At 46.6% G+C, this 24,530-nt stretch overlaps 1 protein-coding gene across 1 annotated transcript in view; it reads right to left on the reverse strand.

Annotated features, from left to right (window-relative positions):
• Window positions 1–767: 767 nt before the first annotated feature.
• The window catches only part of P3H2 (prolyl 3-hydroxylase 2), a 66,359-nt gene continuing 42,596 nt past the window's right edge, over window positions 768–24,530 (reverse strand). The window contains exons 2-15 of the mRNA XM_088525528.1: window positions 16,276–16,422; window positions 15,278–15,467; window positions 12,626–12,757; window positions 11,892–12,034; window positions 10,366–10,455; window positions 9,832–9,872; window positions 9,608–9,702; window positions 5,934–6,061; window positions 5,247–5,342; window positions 5,006–5,156; window positions 4,272–4,389; window positions 3,526–3,601; window positions 2,177–2,317; window positions 768–932 (exon numbers count right to left, since the gene is read on the reverse strand). Of these exons, the coding sequence (XP_088381654.1) occupies window positions 840–932; window positions 2,177–2,317; window positions 3,526–3,601; window positions 4,272–4,389; window positions 5,006–5,156; window positions 5,247–5,342; window positions 5,934–6,061; window positions 9,608–9,702; window positions 9,832–9,872; window positions 10,366–10,455; window positions 11,892–12,034; window positions 12,626–12,757; window positions 15,278–15,467; window positions 16,276–16,422 (1,641 nt within the window). The 3' untranslated portion in view covers window positions 768–839. The remainder of the gene's footprint in view (window positions 933–2,176; window positions 2,318–3,525; window positions 3,602–4,271; window positions 4,390–5,005; window positions 5,157–5,246; window positions 5,343–5,933; window positions 6,062–9,607; window positions 9,703–9,831; window positions 9,873–10,365; window positions 10,456–11,891; window positions 12,035–12,625; window positions 12,758–15,277; window positions 15,468–16,275; window positions 16,423–24,530) is intronic.

Here is a 24,530-nt window from a genome sequence, read left to right on the forward strand (position 1 = left end):
TTTGAGCATGGACCTAGAAACTATGACTTTTACTCTTGGTTTTACCAGCTGTAGCACCCGGTTGGAAACCTAAAGGATGAGGCATGAGGCAGTTTCTCTCCTGCATCCCAGGCCATATGCAAAAGAAAGGACTGAACAAGAGTAACAGGTCCTATTTCATTGGACACAGTTGCAACCAAGACTCTTTGAGCTTGTGCATAGTCCATGTCTCTACTCAGCAGGTGCCTTCTGGAAGCTCAGCTGTGAATTAATGCCCCAAACCCAGCTTTGCAGCACTACAGAGGGATGTGCATTTTCTTAAGAGTCAGGAGTTAGACTTTGTATTCTCCTTAACAAGCATGCTCCAAATGGTAAAGGGCTTGGAGAAGGAAGACAGCATGCAAAGAGCAGCCATAATCGACATGTGCTCCAAGAGGAGAGGGGTGGCAGTTACTGGCAGGGCAGCACTGCCTGGGTCTTTGGACAGTGCAAAAGGGGCGGCTGTCAGCGTCCCCTCATCACACGGGAGATGATTCTCACAGCAGGGTCTGAGGAGAAGCTGCTACTTCTGCCTGAGGAAGAAGAAAAGGGTCCTCTGAGTAGGTGCGGTGGATTTGACTGAGTCCTGAGAAGTGCTAAGGAAAGGACAGGAAATCCAAGAGTTAGACTCAGCAGGAAATGTTGGCACAGGAATAAGGGGTCCCAGCAAGAGCTGCGCTAAAAGCAGAAGAGGCGCTTCTGACACTCCACAATCATATTAACCTGTTAATTTATACAGCAGCTCTGTACAAAAATAGAAGGGTTCTAATAAGATTAACAATATTAAATAAATATTTAATAGAAAAAGTCTTTGGCCTAGTTCATAGCTCATCCTTTGGGTTGATGTTCAATTCACTGGGTCCTAGGTGCTCCTGGTCCAACATTGCTATCACTTCATCTGCCTGGATTCGCTCCTGCAAGAAAGGAAGAAAAAGAAAAGGTAACAGCAGAGCTTCAGTGCCTGCCTCCAGTTCATTCAGGGCAGCTGAGCAGCCCACGGGGAGAAGGCAGAGCAAGACAGTTCACGTAGGCAACACTGTCTAGAGGACAGGGCACAGGGAACTTGTCCTGGGGATTTACTAGTCAAAATTAATCAAGTCACTTTGCACTTCAATACCTCAATTTCCTTCCTTCTCCCAGGGCTACAAGGGATAGGGGCAGAGCTGACATATTATAGTTGCCTTTTCATATTATATGAACAGCCGCTGCCACTGGCTGGGTGCTGGAGCCTCCCCTTGTCCTCCCGGTAAATCTTCCCCTTCACTTCCCTTGGCAGCTAAGATTTCCAGCTTTGTGGACAGGGCTGATCTGCCATACGGGCAAACAGCACAGCAGGATGCCAGCTATCACCAAAATGCAGCCAGAAACACTAATGTGCATGTCTGAAATTAAGCTTGTTCCAAAACATCGCAGCCCATGTGTTTGTCCAATACACAGAATTCACAAGACAGAAGCACAAGGGTTTTGCTTTTTCCCTCCACTTGCTTTTGTCAGGAACTTTCTCAGAGTAGGGCTTCTATTTTTTAATCCCCACTGATCAGGTTTGCTAATGAAGGAGTGGATATGGCAGGCTTTTAAAACAGAATTTGGACACTGGCAGTTGAAAGGCACCACAAACCAGGTCTTCCAGGTGCCCAAATCTGTGAACCTGTAGGAAGATGATGCCAGGCTGCCTATGGGGGTCTGGCAGCATCGGGACATTCCTCTGGGCCTCTCAGCTGCAGATTGCTCAGGAGGCCTCTTCCCTTCATTAGGTTATTGGCCACTAGGTGTCACAAATGCCCAGCTCCAACCCTGCACAGAGCCATCCAGCACCGTGTCCAGCATCCAGCACTGGTGTGACCTGCACCTAAGAGCATCCAATCCTTGTGCAACCAGCATCCAACCCAGGACGACCTGCATGCAGGAGCATGGCTAGCAGAGAACACTCCAGCTCTCATAGCAATCCCCTCACTCCTTCTTTCACAGAAGCACATTTCATGGGAATGCTGTTGGGGGAGTGTGATAGAGGAGGCTAGCAGATGTGGTGGGACTGGAAGCTAAGGATGGGTCCTTTCTGCAGCAGCTAAGCAAGCAGGGAGAAGTTGGGGGCTTTCACTGGAACCTTTGGGACACTGGGTAGCCCCTGCTCCCCTCAATCTGCAAAGGAGGAACTCACCAGCTCTCTGTAAAGTGGGTCCAAGGTAAACCAGAGAGCCACAGCACACCTCTGGCCTTTGGTAACTGCCTTCACCCCGTGGGGGTTCTCACCACCTGACGAGAAGCTGATCATTCGCCCGCACTTGGGCTTGATAGAGGCCTGTGGGAAAAGAGGCAACAAGTTGGCATTGTAAACACGGTGGCAAACAGCAGCATGACTATTTACACTGGTGACATCTGGGCTCGCCATGGCCCAGGGCCTTGGATCTCAGTGGGCGTCCCTGCATCTCCTCAGAGTCCATGAGCTGCTCCGGAGGACATGCAGGACTGGGCCTGGGAGGACAGAGACTCAATGCTGCTGCACAGATGCCATGCAAGAAGGAGACGGTGTGGCAAAGCTGCAAATTCTGCAGGTGACAACCTCTGGCAAAAATGGGCCATGGCATGACTGCGGGGAGGATCAGGCTAACCTTAGCACAAGCTGTGGAAATTCTCTTCTCTCAAAATTGAATCCACATGGATCCTCCAGGACCTCAGCAACCAAAGTGCCAGTAAAACCAACCATTAAGTGCTGATCATATGTAGAGTCAATCTACCTGCACCATCTATTGTACTCCACAGCCCTGGGGTGGTGCCTAGGCCCTCTGTTCAACCATGGAAGGGGAGCCTGGCTTCCCACATGAGCCCATGCTGAGCATGGGGGCTAAGGCCTGAGCTACATCCCTCTCATAAACAGTCTGCAGCAGTGACCCACTCTGAGAAGCCTAAAACAGGTTAATCTTTTGCAATGCGTCCTACAGCAGAAGATGGCACTGCCAACATTATCTTCTGTCCCCAGGATGGATGTGGTGATCTCTGTAGACTGGGTTGCAGCTGTGAGGATGTTGAACATGGGCTGCCCTCACCTAGTGTAGGTAGAGGGAAGAGTTATCAGACACCATGACATGACAGGAGGAGGCTAGCAGAGCCATCAGCGTGTATTACAGAGGCAGTGGTATCACTTCACGTTTGGCCACAAGATGGAGTAGGAGCTCAACAGTCCTTGAAGAAAGGAGGACCCTCAGCCAGTGGCGGCCTCTATGCGCGTTTTCAGCCAATCCCCCGTCAGAGCACAGGTGGTGCAAACCTCTCATGTGCAGCCTCGTTTGCTGCCCAGCACAGCCTCTAGGCAGGGAACAAGGTCTGTGAACCTCTGCCAGCAGACAGAAGGTCGCTTGCGAACCTCCCGTACGAAATGAGACACACAATGCCCAGGCAAGCCATGTTCCCCCTGCACAAAGTCCTACACAGGCTGCAAAAGGACGTCACGGACATTAACTCCCACCATTCAGTTCACAGCAGCTCAGCCAGGAAACACCACTGACTTACGGTTACAGTTTTGGCATCCATCTCAGTGAAAATGAACTCGCCTCCTTCAAAATCTGCATTCATGTACAGAAGGGCGCTGGGGAAAGAAGCAGGATCCCAGTGAGGGGAGTAAAAGCAAGTGCTTAGGGCTGGCCTACCTCTTGTGTGACTGTTCTCATGTAGCTCGATGGACTGTGGCAGCTGCTGAAGGGAATATGGGGCAGATTCCCATTGTGGGAACTGGCCAAGACCCACAATACTGTATGTGTTCTGCTCCTTCCTGACCTGGGGTTAGAAATGATCCTTCTATCTGTTATCAACCTAAGGAGACAACCTCCTTCCTTCCTGACTCACTAGCTGGGGCAATCTTGCCCAAACTGTCTGTTCTGGAGTCTAGGCTGAGAATCAGCAGATCTCTCCTTGAGCAGGGCACATTCTCGGCATGAACAGATTCCCACCATCTCTCATCCTTTTATTTCTGACTGACAGCATCCCACAAAAGACCTGGTCCCGTGGAACTAGGAACTCCCAGCCCTAAAATACTGTACAGCCTTTGCAGTTACATTCTACCTTGAAGCTTAGCTGCAATGCTCACTCGCACCAAAAATGATCTGCTGACCTGCATTCTGGTCACCACTAGGAGGTGTCAGCTTTAGGGTTTGTAGTCTGTGGATTGTGTGGCCTGCGTGGCACATGGCCCCTTCACTTGCTTGGATAACATGGCTGGGTCCCCTGGGGAGGCAGGTGTGATCAGCTCGTGTTCCTACCTGTAATCACGGAAGGTGTAGGCAGGAGGCTCCTTCCAGCACTCATTGGCCTCAGGGTCCAAGAGGCAGTTGTCAGCATGGATGGGATGGCTGAGGTCGTTCCTCTTCTCCTGCTGGCCTAGGCAGGACCATGTGGAGGAAGGGGGAAGGAAAAGGGATGGGATGAGATGGGAATGTCTGGCTCTGTGAGCTTTGTTAATGGAGCTGAGCCTGCCCTGACCCCATCTCGGGTGGTGTTCACAGGTGAGAGGAAGAAAGGAAATGCTGGGGAGAAAAGGCAAAATCTGCGTGTTCAGATTTTCACAGCTTTGTTTATTCCTTGTAGCAAGGTTTGAGGAAAGAGAGATGGAGAGCTGGGGAGATGGAAAAGATGCAGTGAGAGGTGAAAAGAGATGGAGGGGACAAAAGAGGTAGAGTTGGAGACACAAAGAACAGACATACCCCAGGAAATGATATTCTCTAGACAGAAGTGTCCCTGCTCTTCTCTTCCAAGAGAACAGTGGCTTTGTCTGGCCTTCAGCTACCAGTCTAACCACCAGATGAAAGAGATCTTCTCCCATGCTTGGGTCCCTGCTCATCACACCATAACCACATGGTGAGTCTGAACTGGTGGTAGGGCCTTTCCAAAGCAGTGACACTCACTACACCTATGAGCACAGCAAACCCTATAGCTGAAAAACGTCCCATCCTCCCACCTCCCTGCCAAGACGCGGCGCCTTCCCGGCGTCCCTCACCAGACAGGGCTGTGCGGCACACCAAGTGCGTGTAGGAGAAGTAGAGTGTGGAATTCAGCATGAAGTAAGACTCGACAATCCGACGAGCCTTCTCGCTGATGTCGTAGAAGAGGCGGGCGCTCTTAAGCGGGACACGACCCTCGTAGCCATACTGGGCAGGGAAAAGAGGTCAAGAGAAAATCTGAGTTGTGTGCTGGCTGGAAAGGAAGCTGGTGGAAGAAGAGGAGGGATGAAGCTGTACCTTGAGGGCTTTGAGGACAGTGGCTCCTTCAAATCTCTCATTTGGGGTATGGGGTGAGGTTTTGCCCCTATAACCATCTCCAGCCAACATGATCCCCTGCAAGGAAAGACACAAATACAGCTGAGACATGAGCTGATTTTTCAGGAGAGGGGTAGCTCCAGTGGGAGAACCTGGGATCCTCTTCCCAAAATACCCCAGGGTCACATTCACCAGGAGAGGTGGAAGTGGTGGGAAGGTGCTGCAGCTCTCAATAAACTGGAGATGCTGGGAAACAGCTGCCTACCTCCAAACTAGGGATGTTTGGGTATCTTCTAGCCCCTCCCTAGGCTGAGATGCTGTTGGGTGAAAAGGCTTCATCAGGCGTGTGGATGGATACCCTTGAGAGTTATGTATAACACAGGGAAAAGCTGTTTCTGTATGGGCTTTATCCTTTCAGCTTCTTTCTTAGAATGACCCAAGATAGGGCACCAGGTCCTATTCAGCAGTTATAGGTGTGTTATGGGGGCCAGTCTCTGACCCCTGTCCACAGGCATCACAGCATTGGTTGCCAAGGCTCAGTGAGTGAGATGCAAGCCCAGAGGCTCCCTGTGGACTGATGACATCTCTAACCTGCCAAATGTGTGTGGAACATCAGACACTCAACCCAAGTGACAGCGAGGGCCCCCTCTCCACGCCTTGGCTACTCACACTGGCCACCTTGTGAAGCTCTCGGCACTGCTCCTCTGAGATGACGTTATCCAGCAGCACTCGCTGGGTACCGTTCAGCTGCTGGGAGTTGTAGACAAACTTCACATCACTGTAGAGAAGAGGACCCCCTGATGGAAACAGAGACACCAAACAATCTTGCTAAACGTGATATGGCCTCACTGGCATCTTGCACCGTGGCTGAGAACCAGCTGAAGTCACCCGGGTATACTCCAAGGGAAACAGCTTTACAGCAGTGTAACAGAGAGCAGAATTTGGCCTTGCATCAACGACAAAAGACACAGAAGCAATGGAAGCACCAGAGGTGAAATCAATTTGCTGCAGGAGCATCAGCACTTTCCAGTCTCTCATCAGCTGCCTTGCAACCACATTCTAAAAATGCCAAACCCAATAGGATGCCACAATGGACATGGACACCAGTTAACACAGCTCCCCTGCTCAGTAGCCATGAATGAAAGTCCAAGTTTCCATTGCCCTTACTCTGTGTGAATCTTGCTGGCTTGGCATGTAGCACCACTGTCTGGAGCTGTCATCAGTGGTGTTTTTTGTCTTCCACTTGTATAGAAAACCTGATGCCATGGTGAGCTTGGAGCAAGCATCATTTGCGCTTGATCCTGCTGGGATCAGGCTGGGAGTAGGAGACTTGCAGAAGCCCAAGGACCATCCTTCCCTCAGGGCAAAGGAGCTGTCCCAGGGGACAGTGTGACCACTGCAACCTCTTGCTCCCTGATATTGGCCTCCAAGTTGTCGCCCTCCTCCTGATGGAATCTGCCTGTCAAATCTGCCTGATCAGAAAACCACGGCAAGGCCACTAAATCACTGCCTTCTGAAGCCTCTTCCTCCCAACTCCTCTAAGACAGCAAATAAAAGAAATAGCAACAACCACCAAAACTTAAACCAGATGTTTCAACAGGAGAAAGGTGAAATACATCTAAGTCATGGGAAAAAAATTATCTTTTGTGACAAAGCTGCAATAAGCAGCTTTTTATACTTTTCTTTTTATACTTTTATACTTTTTATAATTACTACCTTTCTTGTCTATTACAGCACATTTGGTATTTTTGGAAGATCCTCTTGGCTGATAGAGGACACATAATCCTGAAGGAAGAGCCCTCCCCCCTGCACTAGTCCACGAGTTTATTTCTAAAGAGCTACATTTCTTGGAAATGGAAGGCATGGGATGTCCCTCATGTCCACTCTGTAGCTTGATAATAGCATATATTATAAATGGACTCAGAGCAGAGACAGAGCCCTGAAATGCAGCCTTCTGGCACACTCCAACTCACATCACAGCTTCCCAGCTTGGGTGTTGCTCACCCCCACATGCAGTAGAGTAGGCACGTAAAGGACTAATCTGGAAGAGATCACCCAGTACTTCTCCAGTTTCTTCTATTCTTTCCCAGGCAGCTGCTACATCCAAAGCAGTCGCCTTTGTGTGGACCTACTGTGGTTTGAAGAATGGTTTGTCTTGCTTGTGTCTTTTGCTTTTTCAGAGCCCCATTGCTGGTAGGACATAACCTTCAGCTGCCGGGATCAAGTTATCAAAAGCATAAAGAGCTTACGAGTTTCTGCTAACTGTGCCATAGAGCAATTTGGAGAGGAAACTCATTCTCTTTGGGTTTTCCTTCTGCTTTCAGTCTGATGCATCCAACTTCTGCTGTCTCAAAATTTACAGCAGGTCCTGAGCTATTTAAGTCATAGCAGCCAGCAAACCTCATGAGGGTCAGTATATATACAAGGAGTGCTGCACTTGTACAAAGTTCCCATATTAATTTTACAAAGTAAGTGATTTAATAAACCATGGATGGCCCACAGTCTTTACACTATCCATTAGTCTGCCTTGCTGCTACTCAGAGCACTGTGGTGTCATTTAATTTCTCAGTTGCTGGTCAGGCTCAGATACAAAAGACGAAGGGAGCATTGGAAATGAAAACCAGGTGTCCTGGCTCTCCAGTTCTGGTTCATTCAATCTCTTCTTGTCACAGTATTAAAAGGAGTTTGCTTGGCCAATGTCCTGTCACTAGAGTTTTTGACAACATGGCAGTATTTCCTAACCTGAACCTGAACCCAGGTGAACCATGGGACCCAGCACTAGGAGAAGTGCTATTTTATTCTCCTGCAACCTCTTTCCTTTCTGCTCTGTCATTAAGCCCAAATGGCACTGAGTCAAAATGTACCTGATATACATTGAAGCTGGACAATCTTTGGCCAATGTGCTCTGACTGCCCTTCTGATATAGCAGGGAAAGATGGGGAGTATTTAAAGCCAGTGCCATTTACTCCCTCTCTGATGGCTTTTAAGAATCCACAGCATATTCTGGCCTGTCTGGTACATGACAACTGGGTGGGTTTTAACAGTTCCCCAGACTGAAATTGCAGGGGGCTGAGTTGATTTTGGAAGAGAAGCCCAGATTCAGGCCTGAGACAAAAGGAAGAGGATAACCCAGAGGCGTAAGAGCCTGTGCAACCAATTAGTGCAGAAATGAGCAGGGGATCTTGCAGGAGCAGCCCTGGGAGCTGCTTTCTGAACACTGAATACTTGTATCACACCATCAGTATGTTCCTGGCTACATTCCTCAACTCTGCTGGCCTCTAAATACAAGTGCAGAGGGATCCGGGGAATCCCAGTTCAAATCACCAAAATAAATACAAAGGCAGAAGGAAAAACAGAGAAAGGCAAACTACAAAATTATTTGGTTATAGAAACAAACAGAGCAACAAATATAAAGCAACTGGTCCTCAGCTTAACAAGTTGTCTTCCTATGATATTTTCCTAACATACTTGTGCAGTGAGAGTAAGAGTCAATGAGACTCTGATCAAGACACCAAAGAGCTAGAGAGAACTTAGGACAAGGAAAGTTGTGAAATTCTGCAAATAGCAAGACTGTCCTTGGTATTACAGGGACATTTCTTTGCCGGCTGGTGTAGAGCTGGCCCACTAGAGACATGAGAGACCTCCTGACTTGAGATCCTGCAGTTTGCAGGCCTTGGAGTTTGGCAGCAACATAATTTTTCAAAAATACTTTAGGGGAAATCTTGTCTATTAGTGGAAAATGTGATGGTATTTTCTGTGGCTGGAGAGAATGTATTGAATCAGCTGAAATCTCTGCCGTCGGGCCTTAAAACCAAGCAGTTTGATGTAAGCCATGAAATCAAAAGCCAAACTGCAGACAGTAATGCTTTTTGAAATGGTGCAGGCCAGTGTTTAGCAAAATAGCAGTACCAGAGTTCTCAAAGCCCACTGCCTCCAGCATCGGTTCTTCTCCCTTCTGGACAAAAGGGAACATTTGAATCTTAAGAGCACCTGGGGGAAACATTGCTGGTGGTGCCACCTTCTCCTTGGTGATGAAGAAACAGTCTCCCAACTCTGTTATTTCAGGGCTCAGTGCCGAGCAGCTCAGCAGATTAGAAGAGCAGATCCAAGACTACTACATTGCTGGCAGGATCCACAGACCAACAAATGCTGCTGCAGGGCAAATAATGACTGCTCTCTCAAGCAAAACTGCAACAACGCAGGTAGGATTGGAGCTCATTACTCAAGTGCTAACTTTCTTATTATGCTGACTGATTATGATGGCAGTTTGTACTCTATAGTACAGACTATATAGTAATAGATGGAAACTTCTAGTTTTGGTGAAAAATTTTCATCAGACTTACCCTCCTTCAACTCTCGATCTATTTTTGACCCAGGTTTCTTTCCCAGGGACAGCCTGGGCCCATCCTCTGGTTCACTGCTAATACTTGATGGGACACTGAGGAGGAAGAGAAGAGGAACATCATGCCTTTGGCAATGGGTTTCTGGTTTTGGGAACGATGCTGTTTTTTTAATCCCCTGGAGACCACTATACTAAAAAAATGGACAAATTGGACCAAGGACTCACCTGTGTTCATCCTGACGGGCTCCATAGCGGTTCCAGTAGTTCTGCAGGAAGAGGGAGAGATTGTGTTTTTTTCAAACTAAGCCCAGAAAGCTCCTGCAGGGATTTGCTGCTCTGCCTCATGCTGGGGTAAATCAGTCAGTCTCTCTGGTTTGGATTCATCCTATATGGATCCTTGGGGACTTGGAACCCCTCATGATGGGGACACTCAGCTGGACAGCTTGTCTGGCTCTCTCTGTCCCACTCCACCAGGATAAAAAGAGGGTGACTCTTGGAGGTCTCACTGGATTGATATCTGAGACACATCCAGATGCCAAGGAGGGGATGGATGAAGCGGCATCTGCCTCTCCTCCACCCTGGAACAGCTGCCTTGCTTGCCTTGCCAACACCACTTTCCTACAGCGAACACACTGCGCCAAGATACAGCTCTTGAGTCACCAACACAGGGCCTTGCTTTTCAGCAAGGGAAGGGGGAGAAGCCATTGCTATAGCTGTAAACCCATAAACAGCCCTTGCAATGACAGACACGGGCATTACCGGCTCTGTGTAGGCAAATCCAAGCCCATCTGCAGCCGTCTGCAAGAGATGAGATTCCAGCTTATGGCGCTTCAGCAGCATTTTAGCTTCCTGAAATGAAGAGGAGACAGCAAGTTGCTTTAAGTGTAGTTTTCATAAGAAACGGCTAATGTACCTCTGCTTAAACAGGGAATTGCTTTTCATGCATCACCTCAGACTCCTAGGAGACAAAGGATGCAGCAGTTCCTAGATCACCCCTTAAATCAACCCTGGGGCATAGGGCTGTGCTGCTTACTACATTACAGACCTTCTGTGGGGGCTGTGGTGGTGCTGAGCTCCTCAGTTAGGAAGCCTGAATGCTCAGCATACGTGTGCATCATTGCTGGAGAGAGCTCAGCACCCTGGAAAACCTCTAACCTTCTCAGTAAGATGGTGACAGGGGAAGGCCTAGCTGCAGAGCTGGAGGCAGACTGAGGTTCCTGGGATTTGGACCTTGGCTGACTGCGCCTTGGCTCCCATCCGTAACACGGAGCTAATAGGCTGGGCTCTGTCTGCTAGGGACAGTGGGTGGCTTTGGACATGGCACTCGGGTACTGTGAGATGGGGACCGCAAAAGCAGAGCTAGCTGCAAATCTTTCAACACACATTTTTGTAAGTATTTAACAAAACACTAAATTTTCCCCTAGAAAATTACTCTGCAAAACAAAATGAACTGTTCATTCTTTGTTTAATGTCGAAACATTGGAAACAGATTGAAATGTTTCTGTCAACTTCATTTTTTTTCCCCTAGATTCAATTTGTGAAGAGAAATTATGACTTTTTTTTTAAATGATTTCAGCATAGAGTTTCCCTGGAAATCAAGGAATTTCACAGGAAATTCAGAAAATCCAATTCCTGATGACCTCCACTTACAGAGTGAAAGGAATGAGTCTGAGCAGGGCCGTGATGGGTTGAGAGGAACTTCTCATGTTCTGCATCGTGAGAAAGGCAGTCACAGAGCCGCAGACGAAACCTACCCTGGGCGAAGAGGAAGTCTGTCCCACGGGGTGATTGAGTAAATACCACTTGATTGTGTGACCCCAGCCTAACCCTGCTGTGGCCATGCTGCTCCCTGCAGAGCAGGCTGAACACTTAACTCCAAGCTATCAGTCAGGGACTGGCGCTGACATCCAAAACTTCTCTTGGGAAAATACTTCCCAGCCCTCTCTGAATGGAGGTTCCCCTTGTGCTCAGTGTTTCATTACATGTCTCCTCCAGAGCAACGCGAGAGGGAAGGGTTTACATTGCTCAGGAGCTCAGTCACGACCCACACTGCCCTTGCTTGGTGTTCATTTAGCAGAAGTCCCATTTTAAAGAAGCCCCTGCTCTCCAGTTTCTCACTCACGCCAGCTCCTCTGGTTCTGCACCATTACAGTTTGCATTGCCAGCTAGTCCATCACCTTCACATCTGTTTTTGAAGTGATCCCAGAATGAGAAAATTGCCAAGCTGAATTTATTTCCAGATGATGCTTCTGCACCAAATGATCTTACATGGCATTTGTTCTCACCTTTCTAGGTTTGATGGTGTCTGGATCCAGGGTACCTTCCAGAAGGCCCTCGTAATAACTTGCGTTCTCCAAGACATCTTCATCATCTGGGTGGAACAGGAGGTAGGACTTGGCACATTCCAGAGCTTTTACATAGTCACCAACTAGAAGGGAATACACCAGTTGTTAGGAAGCACCTAGCCCAGCACTGTCACCCCTTTGGCTGTGCCAGGAGGGCCACAGAGCGGAGGTCAGACAGGCAAGAAGGGGAAGAGAACACAGGTGGAAAGAACTATGTGAGCCCTCTGTTAGCAAAAGGATGATCCCAACACTTCATAACGCTGCTTTGATATAACTTTAACTGCTCCATTTCACAGACAGGAAACTGCCAACATTTTAATACCAAAAGATAAATGAAAGAATCCCCATATGCATGCATTTATTTAAAGAATCATGACTTCAAGATAAGTTTGAACTTGCAGAGCTTGACTGCTGACTTTTTAATATTAGATTCCAGAAATATAACACAAAAACACTTTGCTAAAAGTACTTAACTATGCATTTCACACAACCTGAAAGGGAAAGTACTTTTGAACAGACAGCTTCCAATGCCCTTTGCTCTCTCTTTTTAAACAGTGCCATAACATCATGGCAGAACACACACATCATAAAGAAATATGCTGATTCCCAAATAAAACAACTGCTCCTTTACAAAATTCAACAAAAGCTGTAAAATGCCAAAAGATAGACTTTACCTCTGTAATAGGCAAACTGCAAGTAATCATAATGGAGCGGAAGGAAATTTTCAATGGGTGAGATACGTCCTGAACGTGTGGCAAGTTCTCGGATGCAATCGTGTTTGCAAATCAGGACTTGCATGTAGTGATCTGCAAGGAAAAGAGGGATGAGACACTCTGAACTGGGAAGGATGATGACAGTGATGAGACTAGGACAGAGGGAGACTGTTTCCCAGACTGAAGGACTCAAATGGTGGCAGCTCCAAAGTGGGAAAGAAGAAAATTCCAGCATTAAACTGTCCTTCTGGGTAGGGGGGGTGCGACTGGGAGACCCATCACTCTGCTGCTCTGGCCAGGAAGGTGACTGACAGCACCTGTAGAAATAGCTAAGACCTTTATGAAACCCAGCAGAGAGATGCCATCACATTTTTGGCCCCTTTCAGAAATGCCTTTCTCCTTCTGTCAACTGTAGAGGGAGTTTAAACTTTTTTTTTTTTTTTTTTTTTTTTATTCCAGAAGCTGCTGCTTCTGTGCTGAAGCTGTCTGCGCACTGCTGCTCTTCCCAGCTTGCTGGTAAGTCCACCGGCCACCCCAGTGGTGAGGGAACCACACAGCAGCAGAGGTGTGAAGGCCGCAGGGCTGTCACATGAAAACTAATCCCACACCCATGTCCCTTGGGCTCCCCTTTAACCCTCTCCTCTGCATAAACAAGTCCTGCAAGGGCAGAGCTGCAGGAGAGGCTGGGGTTTAGTGCAGTTATTCGAGCACGGTCGAGCACAGCGCGCACGCTCATCTGAAAGGTCTAAGGTGCAAAAGTTGGCAGCAAAATCCCAATGCTTGTTGCTTCCTGACAATGACAAATCTCCTAGGACCATGAAAGCACGTGGTAAACATCTGCCATCAGCAAGCTTTCTAGTTGGAGGCAGTATGCAATATAGGCGCTGGATCAGCTGTGCAATTTTTAAGCCAAAACTGACATCTGATTCCCGTTTGGAGCCTTTGCTGCAATATACTTACAAATCTACTTTGCTTGCTCTGTCTCTGTACAGCATTAAAAACTTCGGGAAACAAACACAGGCTTGGAAAAAACATGTGCTCGGCTACCAAAGCATTTCTCAGCGCTGCCAGAAAAATAGCCTGAGGAATTTGCACAAAGATCAAGTGGAAACTCAAAACAATTTCCATTTTTGCTGAGCAGGTAGTCTCAGTGGGCATCTGATTTGCCATACACATCCAGGGTATGACACTAAGGAAAATGTGAAGGAGAGGGGTACAAATAATTTTGCTATAATTTAATTTAGCGTTCTAGACATGAAATAATCTATCATGGGCAGTACTGCTTTCTTTTAGTACTATCAAATCCTGAAAAACAAAAACAACAACAAAAATATACATGGCAATCCGTCAATGAAATGCACTTTTTCTGGTGTGAAGAGATGAGAACATTTCAACCTCATGTAGCAGCATAACAAGGTAGCTTGGGACTGAAAAGGAAACAACATTTTGGAGAAGTTTAAACTCTATTTTCTCAGTGTGCTAAGAATTTCCACTCCCTGCTGAAATATCTGGGCTGAGAGATGTGGATCAGGAGCAAATTCTAGGTTTAAAACCACACATGAGTCCCTGACAGTGACACTGGTGACAAAACCCATCTGCAAGTCAGCCCTTGGAACACTTGTCACAATTTTTCACATGGGTAATATTAGAAACAATCCCTCCAAAGATGTTAATAGTAAGTAATTTCACCTAACAAAGGCACCTTCTGTTTCTGTGTGTTGGTGGTTTCTCATCTTATGTTCAGTTAGACCCTTCTCTGCAAACACAATTCTGCAAAAACGAAGAAAAATCTGCTTTTGAGTGAAGTATTTTCCATAGGAAAAGCAAAACTCAAAGCACTTGATAGAACTCCAAGACCAACAGCAGATAAATAAGATTTCTGCTGCCAAATAGAACGTAATTTATTGCTCTTCTTTCCCTTACCACTAATTAAATGTAATCTTATTTCTACTGAGAACGAATCTTATTAATTCTCCTTGGCTCAAAGCCACACAGCCACACATGCAAATCTGAAGATTACATAGCAGTGTTCAATTCTCTCTGGAGATTTTAGTCAAGGTTGCAATTAGAGGGCTCTCCACAAATGAAAAATCCATCCTTTTGCATGGTGAGGAAGCCTATGATCTGAGCCCTTCTGGCAACCTTCCTGACCATCTGGAGCATAACCAAGAGAACTCTTCTGTTTTCTTCATATGTACAAAAAATTAGAGACTATGGATGGGCCCCAGTGATGTTTAGGTTTCACCAAGGTATGTGTGGCTGTGCACAGAAGTGAACAGGTGTACAGGCTGAAGCACCTACATTTCTATCTCTACTGAAGGCTGCAAACGCTCCACACAAGTGGATGGCCAGTTCCTCCAGTCCAGTTCCTGTTAAGGACCAGAAAGAGGTGTTCTAGTTCTGTGTCCTCTGTTCAGTGTATTTTCATTTTCCAACCTTACAAGTGCTTGCCGGATTGCTAACAGTCGTGATGGAAGGAAAGACACTTGACCGCATCCGGCCAAAGGCCCAAGCTCAGTTATTCAAAACATTTTATTTATTTAAAATATTTAAATTATATGTTCAATATACTAAAGAGAGTGTGAAAACTCTTAAGATTCAAAAAGCTCTCACCTGCAATAGCTTCGTAGAGGCCACCCTTATATTCCAGGTATTCATGCTCCTCAAATCTCTGAGGCCCTTCACACATGATCTGGCAGTCTTCATCCTCAGAGTAGTACTCTTCTAATGCCCGCTCCAAGAACTCAATGGCCAGGTCGTACTCCTCCTTATCATAGTGCCTCACCCCAGCACTGTAGTCCTCCTGTAAAACAGACAGTGAGAGGGTAAGGCTCTAAGTGGGCTGCACTGCCCAGACCAGGGTATCCTGCCTCTGCCAATAGCAGGTGATTTTAAAGAAAGCACAAGTGGGCAAGGACAGGTTCTCACAGGCATAAATGGCTGCACCAAATGGTACTTAACTATTCATGGACTTGTGGAGAAGTGGAACGCCATAAATCTGCCTAAATGCTTCTTTGAACTCCTCTGTACTTACAGCATTCACAGTGACACTGCTGGATCATGCACTGTGTGAAAAACAAGCAAACACAAAACCCCACAGCTCTCCGTTTTAACCCTCCTGTCCAAGTACTATATGGAATGCCCCTATTTTTCGCCAGTGACACAGAATGAGCAAGAGAGGCTATCAGAAGCTGACATGCAAAGCAAGGAAGAAGGCTGCACTTGGACTAGGCAGATCTGATTCAGAACACCCCAACATGAACGCCTCCATTGCGCTCAATGGTCACTCTTGCTTCCTTATACCTCCTGAAGCTAGAAGCAGGAACAGCCCTGGTATTTAAATTCATGTCACCCACATAGCAAAGCAGGCAGAAAAGACAGTTCAATTAGCCTGTGCAACAAGAACTGCTGGGGGAAGAATCTTTCCACTGGCTTTGGTATGTTTGAGAGCTGGCCTGTAACCTGGTGTTAATAGGTTAATTTCCCACTGTAATAGGGACCTTAGCAAGAACCTCTCCATTCACAGATGATGCTCTCTTGGCCTCCTCAATCTCTTTTTTTTCCAGACTGCCTGAGACTTATTCCCAGGCTTCTCTTTAGTTCAGACTCACCATGTGCGGTTTGGCCTCTCGGTCAATCAGATTGACCTTCCCTGCCGTGGTTTTGTAATTCTCAATGTCCTGCTGTATTTCCATGTGCTCAGGGTTTGCCATGAAGAAGGTGTGAGCTGCATCTGCTGCTTCATCCAGCTTGTTCAGCTGTAAAAAAACAAGAAAGAAGAGCTGAGTTGGTGAAGAAGGGCAGAGAATAAAGCCGTTTATCCTGCACCTTCTAGAGAATGCTGATACATTATGGCTTGCTTTATCCTAGGCAGCTGTCTGCTCACCAAACATTTCAAGCTTCTGGATTTTGTCTTTGTCCTGCCAGCTTCAATCACCCAAAGCAGAAACACACAGTTGCAAGGTGAAACCATAGCAAAGTATCCCTCAAGCATCTGTCTAGCACAGTGTTTCCAGCACATCTGGACCCTGCACTCCAGCTGTAAGACACAGTGAAGGGAGCCTGCCATTTCATCCATTCTTCAAATCCAGAACGGAGTGAGAAGACAACAGCGGCAAAAGGATAATGGGCTGAGCGGTGATGGGATAACAAAGGAAAACCTGTAAGCAGAGGCTGAGGAAAATGGCTGAACTGAGAGGAAAAGCCCAGTGCGAGGGAAGATGGGAGGGCTGGAGTTTCCTAGTGTCCGAAGAGTCACTTCAGCTCTCTGTGATTTGGTCTATAAGTGGCAGTCCAGGCTCTTTTCCAGCTATGCACAGAACAGACCAGGCGACAAACCTGCTGGCTGCAAAGGCTCTCCCAGCTTGCCAGCCACAACGAGGATAATGCTGGCTACAACCTCAGGGGCCTTGGGAGGACCAAGTGCCCAAATGTTCCCCTTGTTAGCAAAACCTGCACTGAGCTCCAGGGCACAGCCTCCACCAGAGGTACTGCAACCATTCAGCTCGGTGGCGTCTGTGCTATACGCTGCGCCCACCACAAGGCAGGTCACCGCCAGAAATCCCACCGGAGACCCCCTCACTAGGCTCCCACGTACTCGCTGGACAAACCCACCAGCAAAATGGAAGTGAGTTGCAAAGAGACACGCAGAGAGGGGATGAGCTCAGGGCCCTATTACCTATTACCTATTACCCTACCCTAGCAGGGCGATGTGCTCTGCACGAGGCCAAGGCTGCCCAGCCTGCCTCCAGCCTGCAAAGTCCATGTGAGGCTTGTGGTTTTAGCCACAAGCCACAACACAGCAAGATCTTGACCACGACCGATCCCAGCCCGTCAGCACCATGTCAGAGAGACATGGCAGGGCAGAAGGACAGTCGCTGCCTCCAACCCCCGTGGGGGAATACAGCAGGTGAATGTACCCAACAGAGGATGCCCAGGGATTTGCAGGCAGAGCCTCACTCCTGTCGCATCCGTAAGGAAAACTTTCCAGCGTACAATGCTCCTGGCTGCCTCAAAATGTTCCTGCCTTTCCTTTCCCCTGCTCAGCTTGAGCAAAGAGGCTCTGATCCCACACAGACAACGATGCAGACATGAGGACAGCTCTGCCCCTCGGCCTAGCCTCCCAGCCACAGGACTCCATGAGGAGATACCAGCCACCTCTGGCACCCTGCCAGCCCACAGGAGGCAGCTGCACGCAGGATGGCAGCACTAGCGGGCCCTGGGCACGAGCCACGTGCCGTGTGGCTGGCAGAGCAGCAGGTCAGGGAACCACGCTGCCCCGCTGGCTCCGGGCCTGCCCGCCGGAGCAGGGCCCCAGCACTTCCCTGCGGCAGGGCACGGCGCAGGCTGAGAGGAGCAGCACACGAGGGTCCTTCAAACTACCCACCCAGTGTAAGTGTTACGCTAAAAACCTCCCAGGAGCTGGGGTTTTGCTTAGGCTCTTGGCCGCGATGCATATTAAGGCTCAGTTGCAAGCAGCATTAAGACCTGGATGCACTTAATGAGCACTGATTTCCATGACTTGGTAGAATACTGCACTCCAGCCAAGCTGTGAGAAACAAAAGGTCTTTCAGTGAGTTCACATGAGCTGTCTTTCACTGCAATTTCAGTAGAAAAGAATCAAGCTAAGTGATAATATCTTGGGGACTAAAAGTGTGCAAACTGACTCTGATTACCACTCAAGCATATATCACTAGTTTCATCTCTGAAATGTGATTGATCTTCAGATACATTTGGTTGACTGGTGAATTGTCCAAGCATCCAACTTGTCAGCAGGTTGCCTGGTTAGTATAATCCTCTCTAGAAGGGTTTGCAATCACCTTAAAGACAAAAAAAATGTATCTAATGACATATAAACCCCAGCTGAATCAATTCAGACGGAGATCTGTGTAAAATCAGGGCACCTTCTCTTTGACGGATGCTCTCATGGAAATTTCATGCACAAGGTTTGCAGAAGCTTGGTTATGAAATCCTATGGGCGAAGCTCATTCAGCATAAAACAAAACTATAAGAAAGTGGATAGTTTTCTCTGACATCTGCTATAGCACAGGCCTGATAAAGCTTTCTTTGTGGTCAAAGCATTGCCCGGCTGCAGGATATCACTCCTCAGGTAGCATCTCCATGCTCTAGTTTGAAGATACACTGTGGTCATCTCCGCTATCTTCTTGGCAAACTACTTGCACAATGCTTGCAGAAATTCAGTTTGTTAGAGCAACCCCTCAACTACACCTGACTAGCCATTAGAGTCAGAAGTTATAAAAAGGAGTGGGGCAATACGTGAAGCCCCAGCAGTTTAGGAGAACTGCTACCTTAGCCCTCTCCATCTTCCCTAACCCCAGCACAGGAGACCCCGCTGTCAGACAGACATGCATGCAGGGCAAGAAGGGACACAATCCTGCAGTGGTAACAGAGGCACCTACAGAGAAGAGGAGAAGGTTTTGGGGGAAAATGCCCGACTTCATTCTCCCTTTGCTGGGATTCAGTGGCAAAGGGCCCACTGGCCCCCGCTCTGCTCACGCTGCGCAGGATGCTGGGGTGGGAAGAGGATTTGTTCAAGGCACTGGATTACAGCACCAGTATGGCAGAGAAGGCCTTTTCTACACTGAACGATGCTCTGAGGAGGAAGAGCTGGAACAGGTAAAAGCAGCAGCTTTGATTTGGCTGGGCAAAAGCAGCCCCACTGGAAGCACAGAGCCCAGGCCAAATTACTTGGCAAATCTCTTCCTATTTGGAAACAGGAGCTGTCTGCCAAAGTTAATAAAATACCCCGGTTGTTTAACTGGCAGAATGATGCCTCCTTTCATAGTGTATATAAAGCTTGGCAAGACTTGGGAAAACACAGTGTGAAGACATGTATTACGACTGCAAGGTAGCATTCCTTAAGGGTGCAGAGGGAACATACTTTGGCTACGAAGGAAGCAGGCGGTGCCATTTGAATCCCCACTCTCAAACAAAATTTCCAAGTGGCAAATATTAAAAAATTACTGTAACAGGTTTCCTTTGGCTTTCAGTCAACACAAGGTGGAATCAGAAAGTTCAGCAAACTCATGAAAACAGTCTTTACGAAAAACAGAATGTAGACTCCAACTGGGGAAGCCAACTGAAAGGTAAGTAAAGGGGGAAGTGTTCTGTGGAGCACGCAAGGACACACTCAAAACTTCAAGGCATGTAGCAAACCCCTTAAAGAACTACTCAGTGCTTTCATCTGTAATCTGGGACTGTTTAGATTAGGATGAATGCAAACACAGTCTGGAGAGGAAACAAGGCGGTTACAGTGAGTCAAACTGGTGGCAACTGAAAATGCAAATGCTCCATCACAGCTGTCAGAAATGACCGTCTGAGCTGTGCTGGGATATCTGAGCCATTTTGACAGGGAGACATTGAAAGAAAGCAGACACCCAAATGTACCAGGTGATCAGGAAAATTGCCACTTCCATATCAAACAAACAGTTCTGTCATGCCCTCCTTTTGCTCACTAGGGTATGGAAAAGCTGAGCTCAGTGTTCAGAAGTAGCATCTGCCTCAAAAGGCCATACTTGTGCCTTCATAAGGCCCCCCTGTTGTCACAAGGGAAGCCATCACGGTGATGCACCAAAGGAGACCTCCCTCTTCCTTCCTCACCATCCCGAGGAAGGGTGACACCAGCTCACTGCTTTGAAAACTGGTACCCAGACACCTGAAGAGCTATGGGAGGGAAAGGCAAATCACCTACCAGGAGGCCAGGCCTGGGCCACAGTTGATCCCAGGCTGTACAAACCAGTAGTGGGATAAGAAAATCTGGTATATCAAGGGTTGGGGCCTCTGTACAGCTAGAGTCCCTGGAGAGGCAAATCTAATTGAAAAGTAGGCCTCAATAAAAATCATTGCTGCTTTCTGGAACTCTCTCTTTTCCTCACTGTCCAGAAAGGGAGCATTTTACCTCCCCAGCATACGGCTGGCTGTGTTTGGCTCAACGCCTGCATGACCAGAGACAGTCGGTGCTCTTAACTCTTCTTAAGTCAGTAGGATCTGGAGATATTCAGCACCTCTGAGGTCTTCAACCTCAGAGTTGGGCATAGGGAATCAATGGCAAACCCACAAACAAAGCAGTTTCCAAAATGCCATGCCTGGAACAGCTCCAAAATTCACACTGCCCAGCCAAAGTGCCAGTGAAGCAGTTGGACATCAGTGCCCCAGGGACGGCCTGGCAGCTAGCTATACAAGCATGGGCGAAAATACTACTTGCAGGACACATCTGGAAGATTTCAGTGGAAGATTTGGATTCACAAAGTCCTTCAGCTGATGGTGGGAACTGAGTGGATCCGGGATTTAAACCTGCCCTCCCACAGACATGTGATTTGTTAGTGAAACTTGCCAACATCTACATGGCTGATTAGAAGCTACAAAGTTGTGACCAGGCTAAAGCTATTCTAAACCACTGCTTTTATTCTGTTGTTTTAACACAGACAATATTGCTTTTCCAGTTCCCAAAAGACCCAGGACAGAAGTGGCTGAGAAAGCATGCATGACTACCCCTGAAAGCAAGATGAGAGCTCCTGTCAGATGGCATCTCCATGCAGTGTCCAGATCTACCACCAAACAAAGCATTGCAAGGCCCATATGTATGCAAAAAAAAAAAAAAAAAAACACACAACTGCACAAACCTCAGAACATTTTCAGGGTTAGCTCTGTACCAACAATTTACATGGGAAACCCAGATTTTACTGCAAAAACAGGATTTATTCCAGTTCTTTAGTGTTTCTGAATGACCATTTTTTCTTCAGTTTTACAGGTAAATTGGGTGATTTCACCAATATCATACTGGAAATTTGGGCAAAGTCAGGAAGCAAATTCAAAGATCTAACTCCAGATTTCTTTAAAGCTATAATTCCCGATCCCTTGACTTTCCACTGTTAAGAATGTTCTTTCAGTGTAGATCTGTTGCAGAATCAGGCCTGAAAAATCCAAGAAGGAGGGTGGGGGAAGCAGATGCCATATACCTTTCAGCAGGGAAGTGGTTCCTTGAGCTGCAAACTAAAACTGCCTGCTATGGGAAATATCCTTTTTTAATTTTGGTTCCAGGTTCCTTTTTGGAAGGCTGTTGAAACCCACCACAGGTCCTAACTTTGCTTTTCTTGGATAAAATCTGCCTCTGAGATGCACAGAGTCTGATTTCTAAGCACAACAGAAAATCACTTTCCCATCCTAAAAACAAGACTCAGGCTGTGTCTAGCCTTGGTCCTGGCTCTTTAGAGCAGAGATTACCTTTTGGTTTTGATAAGTGAACTCAAAGCAGAACACTCATTTAGAAACTATCAGTGACATTAATTATGAAACATTTTAGAATTTTTTTTTTTCCAAAAAAACAGAATTCACAAGGAGAAGGTATTTTGGTATTTTACAGTCTGGGCTAGGGCTGAGGACACCCACACTCAGTTCTTATCTCAATCTCACAATCTCATTGTGTGGCTATTGGAAAAATCACTTTGCTTTCTCTGTGCCTGATTTTCCACTGTTTTAAATGAATAACAATAATCATTCTCCCATGGGGTATCCATTTAGATGTCAGGCAACTTGGGGAGTGTAAGTATATGGAAGGCTGTAACACAAGGGGATTTTCATCTTTGAAGGACTTTCAAAACACAATTAGTAAAACACTAATGACTATCACTGAATGAAAACCATCAAGGAAAATATGACAACTGTAGCATCATATTTCTGTAAGGTCTATTCATGTTATTCAGATAAGACTTACACAGTGCTTTAGAGATGTTCCAGCAAGCGCTGTACGTGTCAGACAAAAGGTCACACAAAATCAGAACATCATCACCAAGAGATGTGCTCTGTTACATCTCACACAGAAGAAACACTCTTTTGATCTTACCATGACAACTAGAGCTGGCTAAAAAAGGGGGAAACAATCTTTAAATACTTCTGTGTTCTGATGCTGAAAATGATTTTTTCCAGTTCAAAGGTTAGAAATGCTGCATTTCAAAGGAAAAAAAAAAAAAAAAAAGGAAAAATGGCTTTTCAACAAACAAAGCCCTAGATTAAAGCATTTCAGCAAGTTGGAAAGGCTCAGTTCCATTATAGTTAGGGAGAATGTTGGTGTGGACTTCAGTGGGACCAGGATTTCCAACCTGTAATGACGACTTGGATTAGGAAGACTGATTTAATTGGAACATTAAGAAGGACTAAGCACATGCTGCCAAAAGGACTGAGAGAGCACTATCAAGCTTTAGAGCATCACTATACCGCCAAAGCTGATTCACTGACTGCAATTAAGAAAATCCTTTCTATGCAAAGTACTATGCTTAGTACCATCCTGGTAGTAAGAAGCTCCCAGCTCACCCTGTACTTTTCAAGGCAAAAATAAATAAGAGATTCAAGAGTCAGATCTGATAGAGATTAGAGCCAATACAATTTTGATTCTGACTACTGGAGTCAGTACAGTGCAGGATGCAGATATAGTATAAGGCCTTTTTTGTGTTGTGTATTGTATTTGCCAACAAATTCCCTCTGCCTCCATCTTTCTTTGAATGTACTATCACCCATGGGCAACCATCACATGTTCTGTGTGATGGTCATAGTCCAACCTGTTTCTATCTTAAGGCACATTCAGCTCATAAAACACACTTTGAATTTAAACCTCTCTTTTGGGGAGTGGGAAGGGCAAGGAGTGATACACTAGAAAATGGGGTAGATTACTCAAAACTTCAGGGCACCTTGCTGTAACAAGATTGTATCTACCTGCACATAGCCTCAATTTATTGCTAAATGCATGAGTTTGTATAGCAAAAATATGCATAAAGTTTCTGAGAAAAAAAAATAAAGCTATTCAATGACCTAGAAAGCAAATTCTCGACTCTCCCAGCCAAAGGGTGTTTTGATGGCAGGCAGTGTTTTTTAAACTTTTCCATAGTTGCATTGCTCGTGTTGTATCAAGGGCTTAGCTGTGCTAGACACTACAGAGGGGGGCAAGTTCTGGAACTGGAAAGCAGAGATAACAAGGGAAAATAAAAGGTGCAGGGCCAAAGCAGATTAATCTTACTGTGTCTGTTGTAGAGCTTACTGACTACGTGGGTAGAGGCAAGTAACAAGGAGATGGCTATGAACAGCATGATCCAGTATAGTGCAAAGGGAGAAGGATGAAATTCTCTTGAGGAGCTAAATCAGGAAGCTTTTCCTTCTGCAGGTGGGATCACATCTTTGCAAAAAGGCGTCTCACCTCCCTGCACCCTTGGGTGACAGCACAGAAATGCTATGACAGCTGGGCTCTATTCTTTGTGGAACAAATTCTTTCAGTTATCCAAAAGAAATCAGATGTCCTAACACTTCCCTTCCTTGGGGCATTTGGACTCTATTTTACATAAACATTCATGTGTACATGCAGACTAGACTGACTTCATCCTCTTGCCTGAAAAGGCCCTTTTGCATTGAGGAAGCATTTAGAGAAGCATTGTAGAAAATGTCTCTTTGGTTCCTCCCTTTCAATACTCGATTTTTCCCCTTCTGATATCCTCTCCTTAAACAGCTCATGGAGAGTTAAAAATGAAGATCTTCATGTGTTTATGGCTGTGTACTATACACTTAAATCCACATAAAGTATAATAAATACCATGCATGGAGCAAATCATTACTCCTGGCAATGGACTTGCTAAACTGCCTCCCGGGGGGAAACCTTCCTTCCTCAAACACATTGATGCACCTTAGGGTTCATCCTGGGAAGAGGCAGTGGGAAATGTGTTTGTGTTTACTGAGCCTTTGATATGATTCATGGTGGAAAAATACTCCAGTTCAGAATTTCTTCTAAGAAAACACTCAGATCTGTTTCACATATTCTGATGACAGCAGAGCTGTGTGTGAAATAGCATTTTAAATGAGAAAA

This window comes from Tinamus guttatus, unplaced genomic scaffold, assembly GCF_059628265.1.
Source record: "Tinamus guttatus ecotype Peru unplaced genomic scaffold, ASM5962826v1 Tinamus_guttatus_pri_ptg000227l, whole genome shotgun sequence".
Taxonomy (NCBI): Eukaryota; Metazoa; Chordata; class Aves; order Tinamiformes; family Tinamidae; genus Tinamus; species Tinamus guttatus.